Source organism: Heloderma suspectum, chromosome 6 (assembly GCF_057233095.1).
Source record: "Heloderma suspectum isolate Gila_16-S chromosome 6, 16-S_ref, whole genome shotgun sequence".
In the NCBI taxonomy this organism is placed as follows: Eukaryota; Metazoa; Chordata; class Lepidosauria; order Squamata; family Helodermatidae; genus Heloderma; species Heloderma suspectum.
The window spans coordinates 59,399,204-59,412,693 of NC_139463.1; the positions used below are offsets into that span (position 1 = coordinate 59,399,204).

A 13,490-nucleotide genomic window follows, 5' to 3' on the forward strand; every position below is an offset into this window, starting at 1 on the left:
CCATTTCCCAATAGGATGTCATGATCCAAACCTTCCTAAATGGGGTCCCGGTCTTTCTTTCATGATTCCTCAAGAACAGTGTTAATTGTGACATAGCACTGGAGTCCCCAAAGAAAATCGTATCTATGATCGTGTCTATGACACTGAAGGGAGCATACAGGCATCAGGACTAGCAGCCAGTAATAGCCTTCTCCTCCAGGAATGTGTCCAATCCCCTTTTAAAGCCATCCCAATTGGTGGCCATCACTGCATGTTGCGGAAGTGAGTTCCATGGTTCAACTATGCGCTGTGTGAGGAGGTCCTTCTTTTTATCTGTCCTGAATCTCCCACTATTCATCCTCATGGGATGACCCCAGGTTCAAGTATTATGAGAGATGGAGAAAATGCCACCCTAGCCACTTTCTCCACACCATGCGTCATTGTGTACACCTCTATCGTTTCTCCACTTACTCGCCTTTTTTTCCAAGATAAACAATCCCAGATATTGTAACTTTCCTGATAGGGAGTTGTTCCAGCCCCTTGATCATTTCAGTTGCCCTTTTCTGCACTTTTCCCACCTCTGCAATGTCCTTCCTTGATGTGGTGACCAGAACTGGACACATTATTCTAAGAGTGGTTGCACCCTAGATTTGTATAAGTGGAGTTTGATTATGGAAGTTTTATTTCCATCTCCTTTGCTAATTATGCCACACATGGAATTTTCCTTTTTCACAGCAGCCACACACTGGGATGACATTTTCATTGAGCTGTCCACTGCAACCCCGAGATCTCTTTCATGGTCAGTCACTGCTGGCTCAGATCACATCAGCTTGTAGGTGAAGTTGGGATTTTTTGCCCCAACATGCATTACATTACACTTGCTTACACTGATCACAGCAAGAACAACAAGAAGTCTTGAGGCGCCTTGTTCTTTATGACTCTTGAAGGTGTCAAGAGAATCTTTCTGATTTCTCCCAGTCCACACACTTTTTCTGACAGAACAGGTCCTCTGCTGGGTGGGATTAGTCATGCAGTAGCCATCTGGGTTTCCTGGCTACCACCAAGGAATGCCAGCTTAGCCAGGGCCCCCGACCCCTCCAATCCAGAATACAGGCAACTCAGGCACTGCAGGGGCAAATCTGTTTCAGAGATCGCCTTTGCATCTTAGTGCTCCTGAGCTCTGCAGGCCCCTCAGATCTATCCCCTGATGGATCCTCTTACCTGTGGGACCTTGTAGATGCCTGTTAGAGATGCTATTTCTCTGGAAGATTTGGAGTCAAGACCCCCAAGAATGGAGAGCAGTTTATCCTGCCGGTCACATTTATAATTGGGCATCATTCGCCCCTAAGTGGAAAGCAGAGAGAGGCTGTTCTGATGCATCCATCTGGCAAGGTCGTTGTGTTCATACATGCGGAAGCCCAGCGTTGTGTTGGGAAGGAGAGCCGGATCCTTGTTGACCTCTGTGATGGCAAATGCCAAGGCCAGGAAGTGCTGGTAGTTCTTGACTCTCTGCCTGTAGTGGAGAGAGAGACATTGGGAGGTGGGTGAGGATCCCAACGGAACTGGTGAGAAGTGCAGTGTTAAAACAGCTTCTGCTTTAAATGTGCCCATTATTTGGAACCATGAGGACTCAAACATTGTTTTATTCTTAGAGGAAGGAGCATAGAATGCCTCCTCTGAAGGTTTCTGGTCCCAGGATCCATCCTTGGCATATACAGGCTATCCTGGGAGAGACAGAGAGAGACACCCTGTCTAACACCCTGGAGAGCTGTTGCTACCTCTGAAAATGGGAAAAATCACAGCCATCACTTTTGGGAAAAATTGCAACGATTAAAATGAATGTATTACCTAGAATGTTATTTTTGTTTCAAATGATACCCATTATTACATTGGATTTACCTTTTAAGCAGTGGCGGAGAGATACAACAGAGTTGATATGGTAAGCAAAAAAACCAAGAGTTCAAATACAAATTTTCCAAGATGCAAAGGAAAGAGATGGCTTGGGATTGCCAGATTTGAAAACCGATTTTTCTGCCTGCTGCTTGATGTGGATGACGGAATGGGTCTTTAGCTCAAAGAATATTACAGAAGACTATAGAATAAAATCTTTCATTGGGACTAACAGATAAACATGTAAAAGAGAAGGAGGAAACCCTCTTTCTCTACATGACAATGGATGCACGGTTATTGTATGCACAGAAGTGGCAGAATGAAACAAGACCAACTGTAGGGATGCACGAAAGTCACCTACCTGGTCTCACAGCTTGCTTCGCGGTGGGGGGGAGGCGCTTCGCTTCTCCCCCCGAAGTTCAGGCCGGGGGGGGAGGCTTCCTGCCTCACCTGGCCAAAATTCAGGCCGGGGAGAAGCACCCCGTCTCCCCGGCCGCGAACTTCAAAAGAAAAGTAAAAAAAAAAAAAAAAAAAGCCCCGTGATAGGCTACATAACGATTTACGTAGCCTATCATGGCTAGATCTGCTAAGTCACCCATGATAGGCTACGTTAATCGTCACGTAGCCTATCACGGGTGACTTAAAAAAAAAAAAAGCACGTGCGCAAATGGCGGCCCCCATAGGGAGCCGCCATTCGCGTTCCTTATTTGGTCCCTGTAGTCTACGTAAAGATTTACGTAGACTACAGCGACCAAATAAGGAACGCGAATGGCGGTTTCCTATGGGGGCCGCCATTAGCGTACGCGCTTTTATTTATTTATTTATTTAAAGTCACCCGTGATAGGTTATGTGACGATTAACGTAGCCTATCACAGCTGACTTTGCAAATCTAACTGTGATAGGCTACGTTAATCGTTACGTAGCCTATCACAGGGGTGTTTTTTTTTTTACTTTTCTTGTAATGGTGGCCCATGGGTGCCGCCATTTGCATATGTGCTTTTTTTTTTTTCAAAGTCAGCTGTGATAGGCTACATAAACATTTATGTAGCCTATCACAGTGTTTTTTAAAAATCTAGCCGTGATAGGCTACGTAAATCTTTACGTAGCCTATCACGTTTTTTTGTTTTTGTTTTTGTTTTACTTGGAAATGGTGGTGGCGGCAGCCGGTCAGAAGACCAGACGCCGCCGCCGCCACCGCCGAACCGCCTGCAAACCGCCACTGAACCGCCGCAGGAGCCGCCGCTGCCACGGACATTCGACCAAGGTAAGTCCCGTCCCAGGGGGGTGGGGGGGCAGACCGTTTCTCCACCAATTTCAGGGGGCCGAATGCGCTGGCATTCGGCCTCCCTGAGATTCATGGAGAAATTCTCTGACATCCCTACATGTCAGTCAGTCCAAGATGGGGGGAAGGGGGCTTTACCTCAGGACATCAAGAGGTGTCATGACACACCTCTCCCCACCTGAGAAACAGAAGGGGTGGTAAACTTAACAGTGAGGAAGAGAAAGAGTTCCAGTACTTATTTTTGATGAGACTATTAGACTCCCTCATCCCTCAGAAAAAAGAAGGGCTGAGTTTCCTCTGTGGAGAGTTTCCTACACACAGACTTCGGCCACCCGAAACCCATGGTGGAACATCCTCCCACCCCCCGCAGAATCCCCCCCCCCTCGACGAAGCTCACCTGGGGCGGATGTTCCGGCTCCAGCGGCGGCGGCAGCAGCTGTGGACTCAAATGGCAGCCACCATAGCAACCGCCATTTGCATCCTTCCAGGCTGCCATGATAGGCTACGTAAGTATTTACGTAGCCTTTCATGGCAAGCAAAAAAAAAAAACATTAAAAACCACATACGCAAATGGCGGCGGCTACAGCGGCTGCCATTTTCGTTCCCTATTTTTCGCCGTTTTAGCCTACATAAATATTTATGTAAGCTATTACGACGGAAAAAAAAGGGAATGCAAATAGCATAGTGGGCGCCATTTGCATTCCCTTCCCCCCCCCCAATAGCTTACTTAAATAGTTACATAGGCAAAAACAGTGGAAAATAGGGAACGCAAATGGCGGCCACCGTAGCCACCGCCATTTGCGTACACTGTGTTGTTTTGGGGTTTTTTTGCTTGCTGTGATAGGCTACGTAAATACTTATGTAGCCTATCATGGCAAACAGCAGACGCAAATGGCAGCCGCAGCAGCCGTCAAAGGACCAGCCGCTGCTGCCGCCGCCGGTGGAACATCTGCCCCAGGTAAGCTTCGTCCCGCGGGGGATTCCACGGGTGGCGGGGGGTGGGAGGCTGTTCCACCACAAGTTTCAGGGGGCTGAATGCCAGTGCATTCAGCCTCACTGAAATCCATAGAGGAATTCTCCGCCATCAGTACCTTAAGGCTTTCTCCTTATTAGATCATCTTTACCATTGAGACTGGGCCTCAGCACTATAATGCAGAATTTGAGGAGGAAGATGCAACCCAGGAGACCAGCCCCAGAGGCCAAGATGGAGAAGACCTCCACAGCCACCATGGGCTTCCCCTTGGTGCTCACGTAGGTGGGCACAAAGGACACCCAAACACTGCAAAACACCAGCATGCTGAAGGTGACAAACTTGGCTTCATTGAAGGTGTCAGGCAGTATTCTTGCTATGAAAGACACCATAAAGCTTACAACAGCCAGAAAACCCATGTAACCCAGGACAGTGTAAAACATAGTGACTGAGCCTTCATTACATTCTACGATGATTTCTCCAGCCAGGGAATGGAAGTCCAAGACTGGGAATGGGGGAGAGGTCACCAGCCAGCAAGCACAGATATTAGCTTGGATGAGGGGACAGTCCGCTGCGCTATTTGCGTTCCCCTTATTTTCGCCATCTTAGTCTACATAAATCTTGACGTACACTAAGATGTGCGAAAATAAGGAACGCAAATGGCGGCGGCCGTGGCCACCATTTGCACACGCGTGTTGTGTGTGTTTTTTTTTTAAGTCAGCCGTGATAGGCTACGTAAACATTTACGTAGCCTATCACAGCTGACTGCAGGGATGCAAACAGTGGCAGCTACAGCCGCCGCCATTTGCATCCCTGCTAGCCAGCGGTTGGATGTCCGGCTGCTGGCAGAGCCGGCTGGCGGCTCCACAGAATCCCTGTGGAGCACAGCCGGCCGGCCAGGATTCCGGGGGTGGGGGAGGAATGGAGCACCTCCCCCCCATCCAGGATTCCAGGGAGAGGGACGGAGCACCTCCCCCCCCACCATCAACATAATCCACGAAAGGTAAGTGCCTTTCGTACATCCCTACACTTGTACAAATGCAGCATGAAGGGAAAGATCAGCAACCTTCTCTTTGTTTGAATAAAAAGCTCACTCTGTACATGCTCAGGGAATGGAGAAAATGAGGAATAAACATACCAGGGAATATGAAGAACTATATTCTTCGTGTGTGTGTGTGTGTGTGTGTGTGTGTGTGTGTAATCTCCCACCATCCATCTGTTCCCTGGAAACACCCCCCCCCCATTCACCCAATGGTCTTCTGAGATAACTAACAGGAGGTTTGATAATGAGCTGGATGTGGAATTACAAAGCTGAGCTGGGGGCAAGTGGGGTGCTGACATGTGTAGGAGTAAGTTGCATTGAACTCAGTAAGTCTTACTTCTGAGTAGACATGCACAGAGTTGGTTCTCCTCTCCGCTATGATCTCTCCAGGCAGGAGATCTCTATGATTGGTTCTCCTCTCCGCTATGATCTCTCCAGGCAGGGAATGGAAGTTGACGTTTAGGAATGGTGGAGAGGTCATCAGCCAGAAAGTGCAGCTCACAGCTTGGATGAGGGGGCAGGCCAGGCCAATGGCATTTGTCAGTTGTCTCCCCAAGAGTTTTCTGGCCATGTTTCCTGGCTTGGTGGCCATGAAGGCCAGAAGCACTGTCACAGTTTTTGCCAACATGGAAGAAATGGCAACTGAGAAGATGATGCCAAAAGCAGTTTGATGTATAAGACACGTGACCTTTGTGGGGTGACGAATGAACAGAAAGCAGCAGAAGAATCAGAGCAGGAGAGAAAGGAGGAGGACATAGGTGAGGTCTCGGTTGTTGGCTTTGACGATGGGCATATCACGGTGCATAACAAAGGTTGCCAACACTACAGATGTAATCAGAGAGAGGAAAAGAGCCAGAGAAGCTAAAATGAACCCCAGTGTCCCTTGATAGGAAAGGAAGTGGGTCTTCTTGGGGAAACAGTGGTCTTGGTTCCTGTTTGGATGTAGGGGTGTACAAAACCCCACTTACCTGGCTCCCCTGGGTTCCGCAGGTGGGGGGAGGCAATCCGTTCCTCCCTCCCGGAATCCTGCCCGGCTGGCTCTGCTCTGCAGCCAGGCCGCGGAGCCACCGGCCAACCCGCAGCAGGGCTACCAGCCGCTGCCAGGCTGGTGCGGATGCAAATGGCTTCGTGTGTAGGGGAATACATTTGCTTCCCTACGCCAGCCATGATAGTCTATGTAAATATTCACATAGCCTATCATGGCAAAACTAAGAGAACACAAATGGTGGCAGCTACGGCAGCCGCTGTTTGCATTCCCTTTTTTTCCCACCATGATAGGTAATGTAAGTATTTATGTAGCCTATCACGGCTAATGGAGGCCCCCGTAGGGAGCCGCCATTCGCATTCCTTATTTGGTCCCTGTAGTCTACGTAAAGATTTATGTAGACTACGGCGAAAATAAGGACAACGCAAATAGCGTAGTCTTTACGTAGACTACAGGGGTCAAATAAGGAACGCGAATGGCGGCTCCCTATGGGGGCTGCCATTTGCGTACGCGCTTTTTTTTTTTTTTCCAAAGTCACCCGTGATAGGCTATGTGACGATTAACGTAGCCTTTCACGGCTGACTTTGCAGATCTAGCCGTGATAGGCTACGTTAATCGTTACGTAGCCTATCACAGGGGCGGTTTTTTTCTTTTTTTTTTCTTTTGAAGTTCGCGGCAGGGTAGACGGGGAGCTTCGTAGACATTTACATAGACTATGGCGAAAATAAGGGGAACACAAATAGCGTAGACGCTAAGCTATTTGTGTTCCTCTTATTTTCACCATAGCTTACGTAAATGTTTACGTAGACTAGACTTGCCAAAATAAGGAACGCAAATGGCAGTGCCCATGGGCGCTGCCATTTCCGTACACATGTTGTTGTTGTTTTTAACTCAGCCGTGATAGGCTACGTAAAGATTTACGTAGCCTATCACGGTATTTTTTAAAAATCTAGCCGTGATAGGCTACGTAAATCTTTACGTAGCCTATCGCGTTTTTTTTAAAAAAAAATCTTGGAAATGGCGGTGGTAACAGCTGGTCAGAAGACCGGCTGCTGCAGCCGCCGCAGCCGCCACCGCCGAACCGCCGCCGAACCTCCGCCGCAGCTGCCGCCGCCAGGGAGATTCGCCCAAGGTAAGTCCCGTCCCGGGGTGGGTCAGGGGGGCAGACCATTTCGCCACCGATTTCGGCGGGCCGAATGCACTGGCATTCGGCCTCCCTGAGATTCGTGGTGAATTCTCTGACATCCCTAATAGGTTCCCTTGAAATGGTCTGTAGACTTACTGAGTAATGTCATCCATTTATTCATATGAGGTTCTCTTCCCTTCTCAGTTCTGTTGTGAGGAAACACAAGAGCACATTCCTTTTCCAAATGGTTGAGGGATCACCCAAGCAGCAGTCCTGGATCCAACTATAAGCGGGGTGGGAGACCTCTAAGTAAACCCCAAGTGTAACTTTTCCAGTACAAACTCCATAATTTGAGAGTCAAGTGAGGTGATGAAACTGTTGACTAAGCTGTCAAAAGAGGTGATAAAAATGTCAAAATTAATTTATGAGTTAAAACAACTGGCAGCACCCAGAAAGAATGCTGCTACTCATGGCGCCATCTTGTTTTCTAACCAGCTCTCTCTCACACAATGAACCGAACGCAGGCTGATCTTCCCCTCCTCCATCACTGTCACTGATCAGAGGCTGCTGGGTTACGTTCAGCTCCAATTTGGCAGCTAGAGCCTGAGGCAGTGAATTGTTGTCCAAAATATGGGTGTTTGAATACTGCCTTATATCTCTTAGTTAGATGCATCTCTGGCAAAAATATGACCTCTGGAGAGTGCTTTGTAATTTTTGTTGTAACCCTTTTCCTTTTAACATCTGTGCCACTTGACCACATTCACACACACACAGAGGTCCCAGAAACGCATCACTTAGAATATGCTGCTGGTTGGGCTTCTCCTCCACACGGCAGTGATTCCCCTGCCCACCACACCCGCACATTCCGAGGTCCAAGTGATGAGACACCCGCAGAATTGCATTATGCTAATAAAAAATATTTTTAAAATAAGGAAATTGCATTTTTAAAAATCAATTCCATCGACAACAGTAGAAAGGAATAGGAAAACATCCATCTTTAAAATAAGGAGCCTATAGTTTTGTTCACAAATGATGGGCACCAAAGGGAGCCAACAAAGGCTTTGAGGAACACTTTTGCATGACTTAGTTTTTTCTTCTTTTTTCTTTTAACTGCCCTTTCCCCCTCAATATTTAACCAATCTCCCTGAAATTTTCCGGTGATGTAAAAGAAACATTTATTTCTGGCACCTGCAAATTTCAGGAGGGTTGGCAAAATCTTCTCAATTTTATACAGCTTAGAACAACCCACCTGCCTGATTTCCATTTAACCTTACAGGACCCTGATTTTATGGATGCGTTATCCAACAGGAGACACAACCATGCTCCCTATATCAAAGAAGTGCATTGTTATTTTTCTAATATTTAATAAAAGGTCCCTTATTTGGAAGGAATCTATTACATTGTTCTCTCAACCTAATTTCCCATTTTTCCACAACAGCATATTCATACATTTTATATTCAAACTCTGAAAATATGGGTGTCACTGACACTCTTCATGATTGAACATAATGTATCCTTGCTGCTAGTATCACTCCTTCTAATAGTGAGCTCACGTGGCAAGTGCCAACAACAACCAAGCCACAACAGGGCTCCTGAGAAACAAGAGAGAAGGATGAACATTCTGGAAGGAAACAGGTTTGCAGAAGTACTGAAACAGGAACACAATTTATTCTATTCATTTTTATTTAGTATTACTTTTATACCCCACCATGTTTCCTCTTGGAAGGAACTCAAGTTCCAAATGCTTTAACAGTGGGCAATTAACAGTAGGCTGGCACAAAGGAGACCCAAACATTGCAAAACACCAGCATGCTGAAGGTGATAAACTTGGCTTTAGGGATGTACGAAAGTGACTTACCATTCTGCGGATTATGCTGATGCTGGGGGGGAGGCGCTCCGTTCCTCCCCCCAGAATCCTGGCTGGCCAGGTGTGCTCCGCAGGGATTCTGTGGAGCCACCGGCTGGCTCTGCCAGCAGCCGGACATCCGGCCGCTGGCTAGCAGGGACGCAAATGGCAGCAGCCGTAGCCGCCAACGTTTGCTTCCCTACAGTCAGCTGTGATAGGCTACATAAATGTTTATGTAGCCTATCACGGCTGATTTAAAAAAAAAAAAAAACACGCATACACAAATGGTGGCGGCAATGGCCACCACCATTTGTGTTCTTTATTTTGGCACATCTTAGTCTACGTAAACATTTACGTAGACTAAGACGACGAAAATAAGGGGAACGTAAATAGCGTAGCGTCTATGCTATTTGCGTTCCCCTTATTTTGGCCGTCGTAGTCTACGTAAATGTTTACGTAGACTAAGATGTGCCAAAATAAGGAAAGCAAATGGCGGCAGCCATGGCCACCACCATTTCCATACACACGGGGTTTTTTGTTTGTTTTTAAGTCAGCTGTGATAGGCTACATAAAGATTTACATAGCCTATCACGGTGGTTTTTTAAAATCTAGCCGTGATAGGCTACGTAAATCTTTACGTAGCCTATCACATCTTTTTGTTGTTGTTGTTTTTTAACTGGAAATGGCGGCGACGGCAGCCAGTCAGAAGGCCAGCCACCGCTGCCGCCAAACCACTGACGGACCCGCCCAAGAGCCGCCGCCGCCAGGAAGATCAGGCCCAGGTAAGTCTCGTCCCGGGGGGGCGGGGGGGCAGACCGTTCTGCCACCGATTTGGGGGGGCCGAATGCGCTGGTATTCGGCTTCCCCGAGATCTGTGGAGGAATTCTCTGACATCCCTACTTGGCTTCGTTGAAGGTGTCAGGCAGTTTTCTGGCCAGGAAAGCCACCATGAAGCTGACGACAGCCAGAAAACTCATGTAACCCAGGACAGTGTAAAACATAGTGACTGAGCCTTCATTACATTCGACGATGATTTCTCCAGCCAGGGAATGAAAATCCAAGACTGGGAATGGGGGAGAGGTCACCAGCCAGAAAGCACAGATAATAGCTTGGGTGAGGGGACAGACCAAGACAATGGAGTTCGTTAGTTGTCCCCCAAGAGTTTTCTGGCCATGTTTTCTGGTTTAGTGGCCATGAAGGCCAGAACCACTGTGACAGTTTTTGCAAGTACAGAAGAAATGGCAATGGAGAGATGATGGCAAATGCAGTTTGGCATAGAAGACATGTGCCCTTCGTGGGGCGACCGATGAACAGAAAGCAGCTGAAGAAAAAGAGCAGGAGAGAAAGAAGGAGGACATAGATGAGGTCTCAGTTGTTGGCTTTGACGATGGGCGTGTCATGGTGTAGAATGAAGGTAGCCAACACTACAGATGTAGTCAGAGAGAGGAAAAGAGCCAGAGAAGCTAAAATGAACCCCAGTGTCTCCTGATAGGAAAGGAAGTGGGTCTTCTTGGGGAAACAGTGGTCTTGGTTGCTGTTTGGATGTTGATCTTTTTGGCATGGGTCACAGTGATCTGCATCTGGAATGAGCAAAAGTGTCTCAAACATAACATAGGTGTTCTTTACATGGGGACGGTGCAGCCCACAAAGAAGGAGATGGAGATATCAATTCCCTAGCTTACTGTACATATAAGCATGCAACGTCCCTTTTAGTATTTTCTCTTTAAGATTCACCAACATAGTACATAAGAGTCAAGAATGGTACAATAGTGCTCCTTTTCACCTATGTAGGATAGCCCATGCTAGCAGACCCATCTTCAATATTCTGCAAGAAGAAAAACCTCAAGTCTGTAACCAGAACTTAAAAACTATTAAGTAAGGATGGACGAAAGGGACTTACCTTGTCCTGCAGCTTGCTTCGCGATGGGGAGGAGGCGCTTCGTTTCTCCCCCCGAAGTTCAGGCGAGGGGGGGAGGCGCCCTGCCACGCCCAGCCAAAATTCAGGCCAGGGGGGGAGGCACCCCATCCCTCGCCGGCGAAATTCAGGCTGGGGAGGAGCGCCCCGTCTCCCCGGCCATGAAAAAAAAAAGTACAATTAAAAAAAACCTCACCCGTGATAGGCTATGTGACGATTTACATAGCCTATCATGGCTAGATTTCCAAAGTCAGCCATGATAGGCTACGTAAATCGTCACGTAGCCTATCACGGGTGACTTTGAAAAAAAAAAGCGCGTACGCAAATGGCGGCTCCCATGTGGACTGCCATTTGCGTTCCTTATTTTGGCACGTCTAGTCTATGTAAAGATTTACGTAGACTACGGCGAAAATAAGGGCAACGCATATAGCGTTCCCTTTTTCTTGCCATAGGCTACGTAAATCGTCATATAGACTACCCCTGTCCAAATAAAGAACGTAAATGGAGGCGCCCATGGGGCGCCGCCATTTGCGTACGCGCTTTTTTCCCCCCAAAGTCACCCGTGATAGGCTACGTGACGATTTACGTAGCCTATCACGGCTGACTTTGGAAATCTAGCCATGATAGGCTACGTAAATCGTCATGTAGCCTATCACGGGTGTTTTTTTTTTTTACTGTACTTTTTTTTTTTGTAATGGCGGTGGCGGCAGCCGATTGGGAGACCGGCCGCCGCCCCCGCCCCTGCCAAAACGCCACCGAAACGCTGCTGGGACCCGCCGCCGAGAGGGACATTCGCCGAAGGTAAGTCCCATCCCGGGGGGGGGGGCAGCGGAGAATTTCCCCACCAATTTCGGGGGGCCGAATGCGTTGGCACTCGGCCTCCCGAAGATTCGTGGAGAAATTCTCCACCATCCCTACTATTAAGTGTAAGAACTAGGGATGGTGGAGAATTCTGTCATGGACTCCAATGAGGCTGGATTCTAAGGATCCGGTGGCCTGGAGTCCGCGGCGGAATGAAAGACTCACCTCTGCCACCCAGGGGATTCCACACTGGCCGGATCTTACCTGCCTCCATCCATCTGCTGCCAGCCGCTGCCAGCCACTGCTGCCTGTCTTCAGACGCAAATGGCATCTGGCATAGCAGACGCCATTTGCGTCCATGCCTTTTGCCATGATAGGCTATATAATGATTTACGTAGCCTATCACAGCAAAGAACAGGGACACAAATAATGTCTGCTACACAATTTGCGTCCCTGCCATTTGCCATTATAGGCTACATAAAGATTTACATAGCTTATCATGGCAAAAGGCAGGGACGCAAATGGCATCCGCTAAGCCAGACGCCATTTGTGTCTGCAGACCAGCTGCGGCCAGAAGTCCAGCAGCGGCCAGAGCCAGACGGCGGTTCCGCGGACCCGCTGCAGAGAGGAGCCGGATGGCGAGGATTCCAAGGGGAGGACTGGATTGCCTCCTCCCCCGGGAACCCACGGGCAAACAAGGGTGACTAAAATCTGTACATCCCTAGTAAGAACATCACCACAGCCTGTTACCTGCAGTGCCTTCCGAATGGGCAAATAAATAAATAAATAAATAAATAACTCTCTGTCATTTGCTTCAGATGATGCACTTTCCTCAGAGGAGATGTGTGGTGCAGAGGCTGGGAAATGGGTGACAGAAATCAATCTTGATTAAACAGCAGTTTCCTTGACATTGGACTATCATGCTCCAGTCACTACTACAACTGATCACAGCTCAGCTTCATCTCTAATGCCCAAACAACCAAGATTGGAACCTAGGGATGGCGGAGAATTCTGCCATGGATTTCAGTGAGACCGAATGCACTGGCATTTGGCCCCCAAAACCTGTGGCAGAATGGCCTCTCACCCCCCGCCCCCCCACAGATTCCCCCCTGGGACGAAGCTTACCTGGGGCAGATGTTCTGGTGGCGGCAGCTCCGGCGGCGGCGGCTCCGGCAGCGGCAGCGGCAGCGGCTGGTCTTTTGAATGGCTGTCACGGCCGCTTTTTGCATCTGCTGTTTATCGTGATAGGCTATGTAGGTCTTTACGTAGCCTATCACGGCAAGCAAAAAAAAAAAAAACAGTGTACACAAATGGCGGCTGCTATGGCGGCCACCATTTGCATTCCATTTTTTTCACTGTTTAACCTACGTAAATATTTATGTAGGTTATTATGGTGGAAAAAAAGGGAAACGCAAATAGCGTAGTGGGAGGTATTTGCATCCCTTTTTGATTCACCGTTTTAGCCCACGTAAATCTTTAGGCTAAAACGTAGGCTAAATTGGCAAATCAAAAAGGGATGCAAATACCACCCGCTACGCTATTTGCATTCCCCTTTATTTTTGCCATCATAGTCTACGTAAATATTTACGTAGGCTAAGATGGCCAGAAATAAGGAACGCAAATGGCAGCGGCCGTAGCCACCGCCATTTGCGTA

The 13,490-nt window shown here is 48.1% G+C and overlaps 1 protein-coding gene across 1 annotated transcript in view; it reads right to left on the reverse strand.

Annotated features, from left to right (window-relative positions):
- Positions 1 to 1,323: 1,323 nt before the first annotated feature.
- Positions 1,324 to 13,490, reverse strand: part of LOC146340955 (vomeronasal type-2 receptor 26-like) — an 80,370-nt gene continuing 68,203 nt past the window's right edge. The window contains exons 4-5 of the mRNA XM_084807284.1: positions 3,290 to 3,329; positions 1,324 to 1,492 (exon numbers count right to left, since the gene is read on the reverse strand). Coding sequence (XP_084663410.1) covers positions 1,324 to 1,492; positions 3,290 to 3,329 — 209 coding nt within the window. The remainder of the gene's footprint in view (positions 1,493 to 3,289; positions 3,330 to 13,490) is intronic.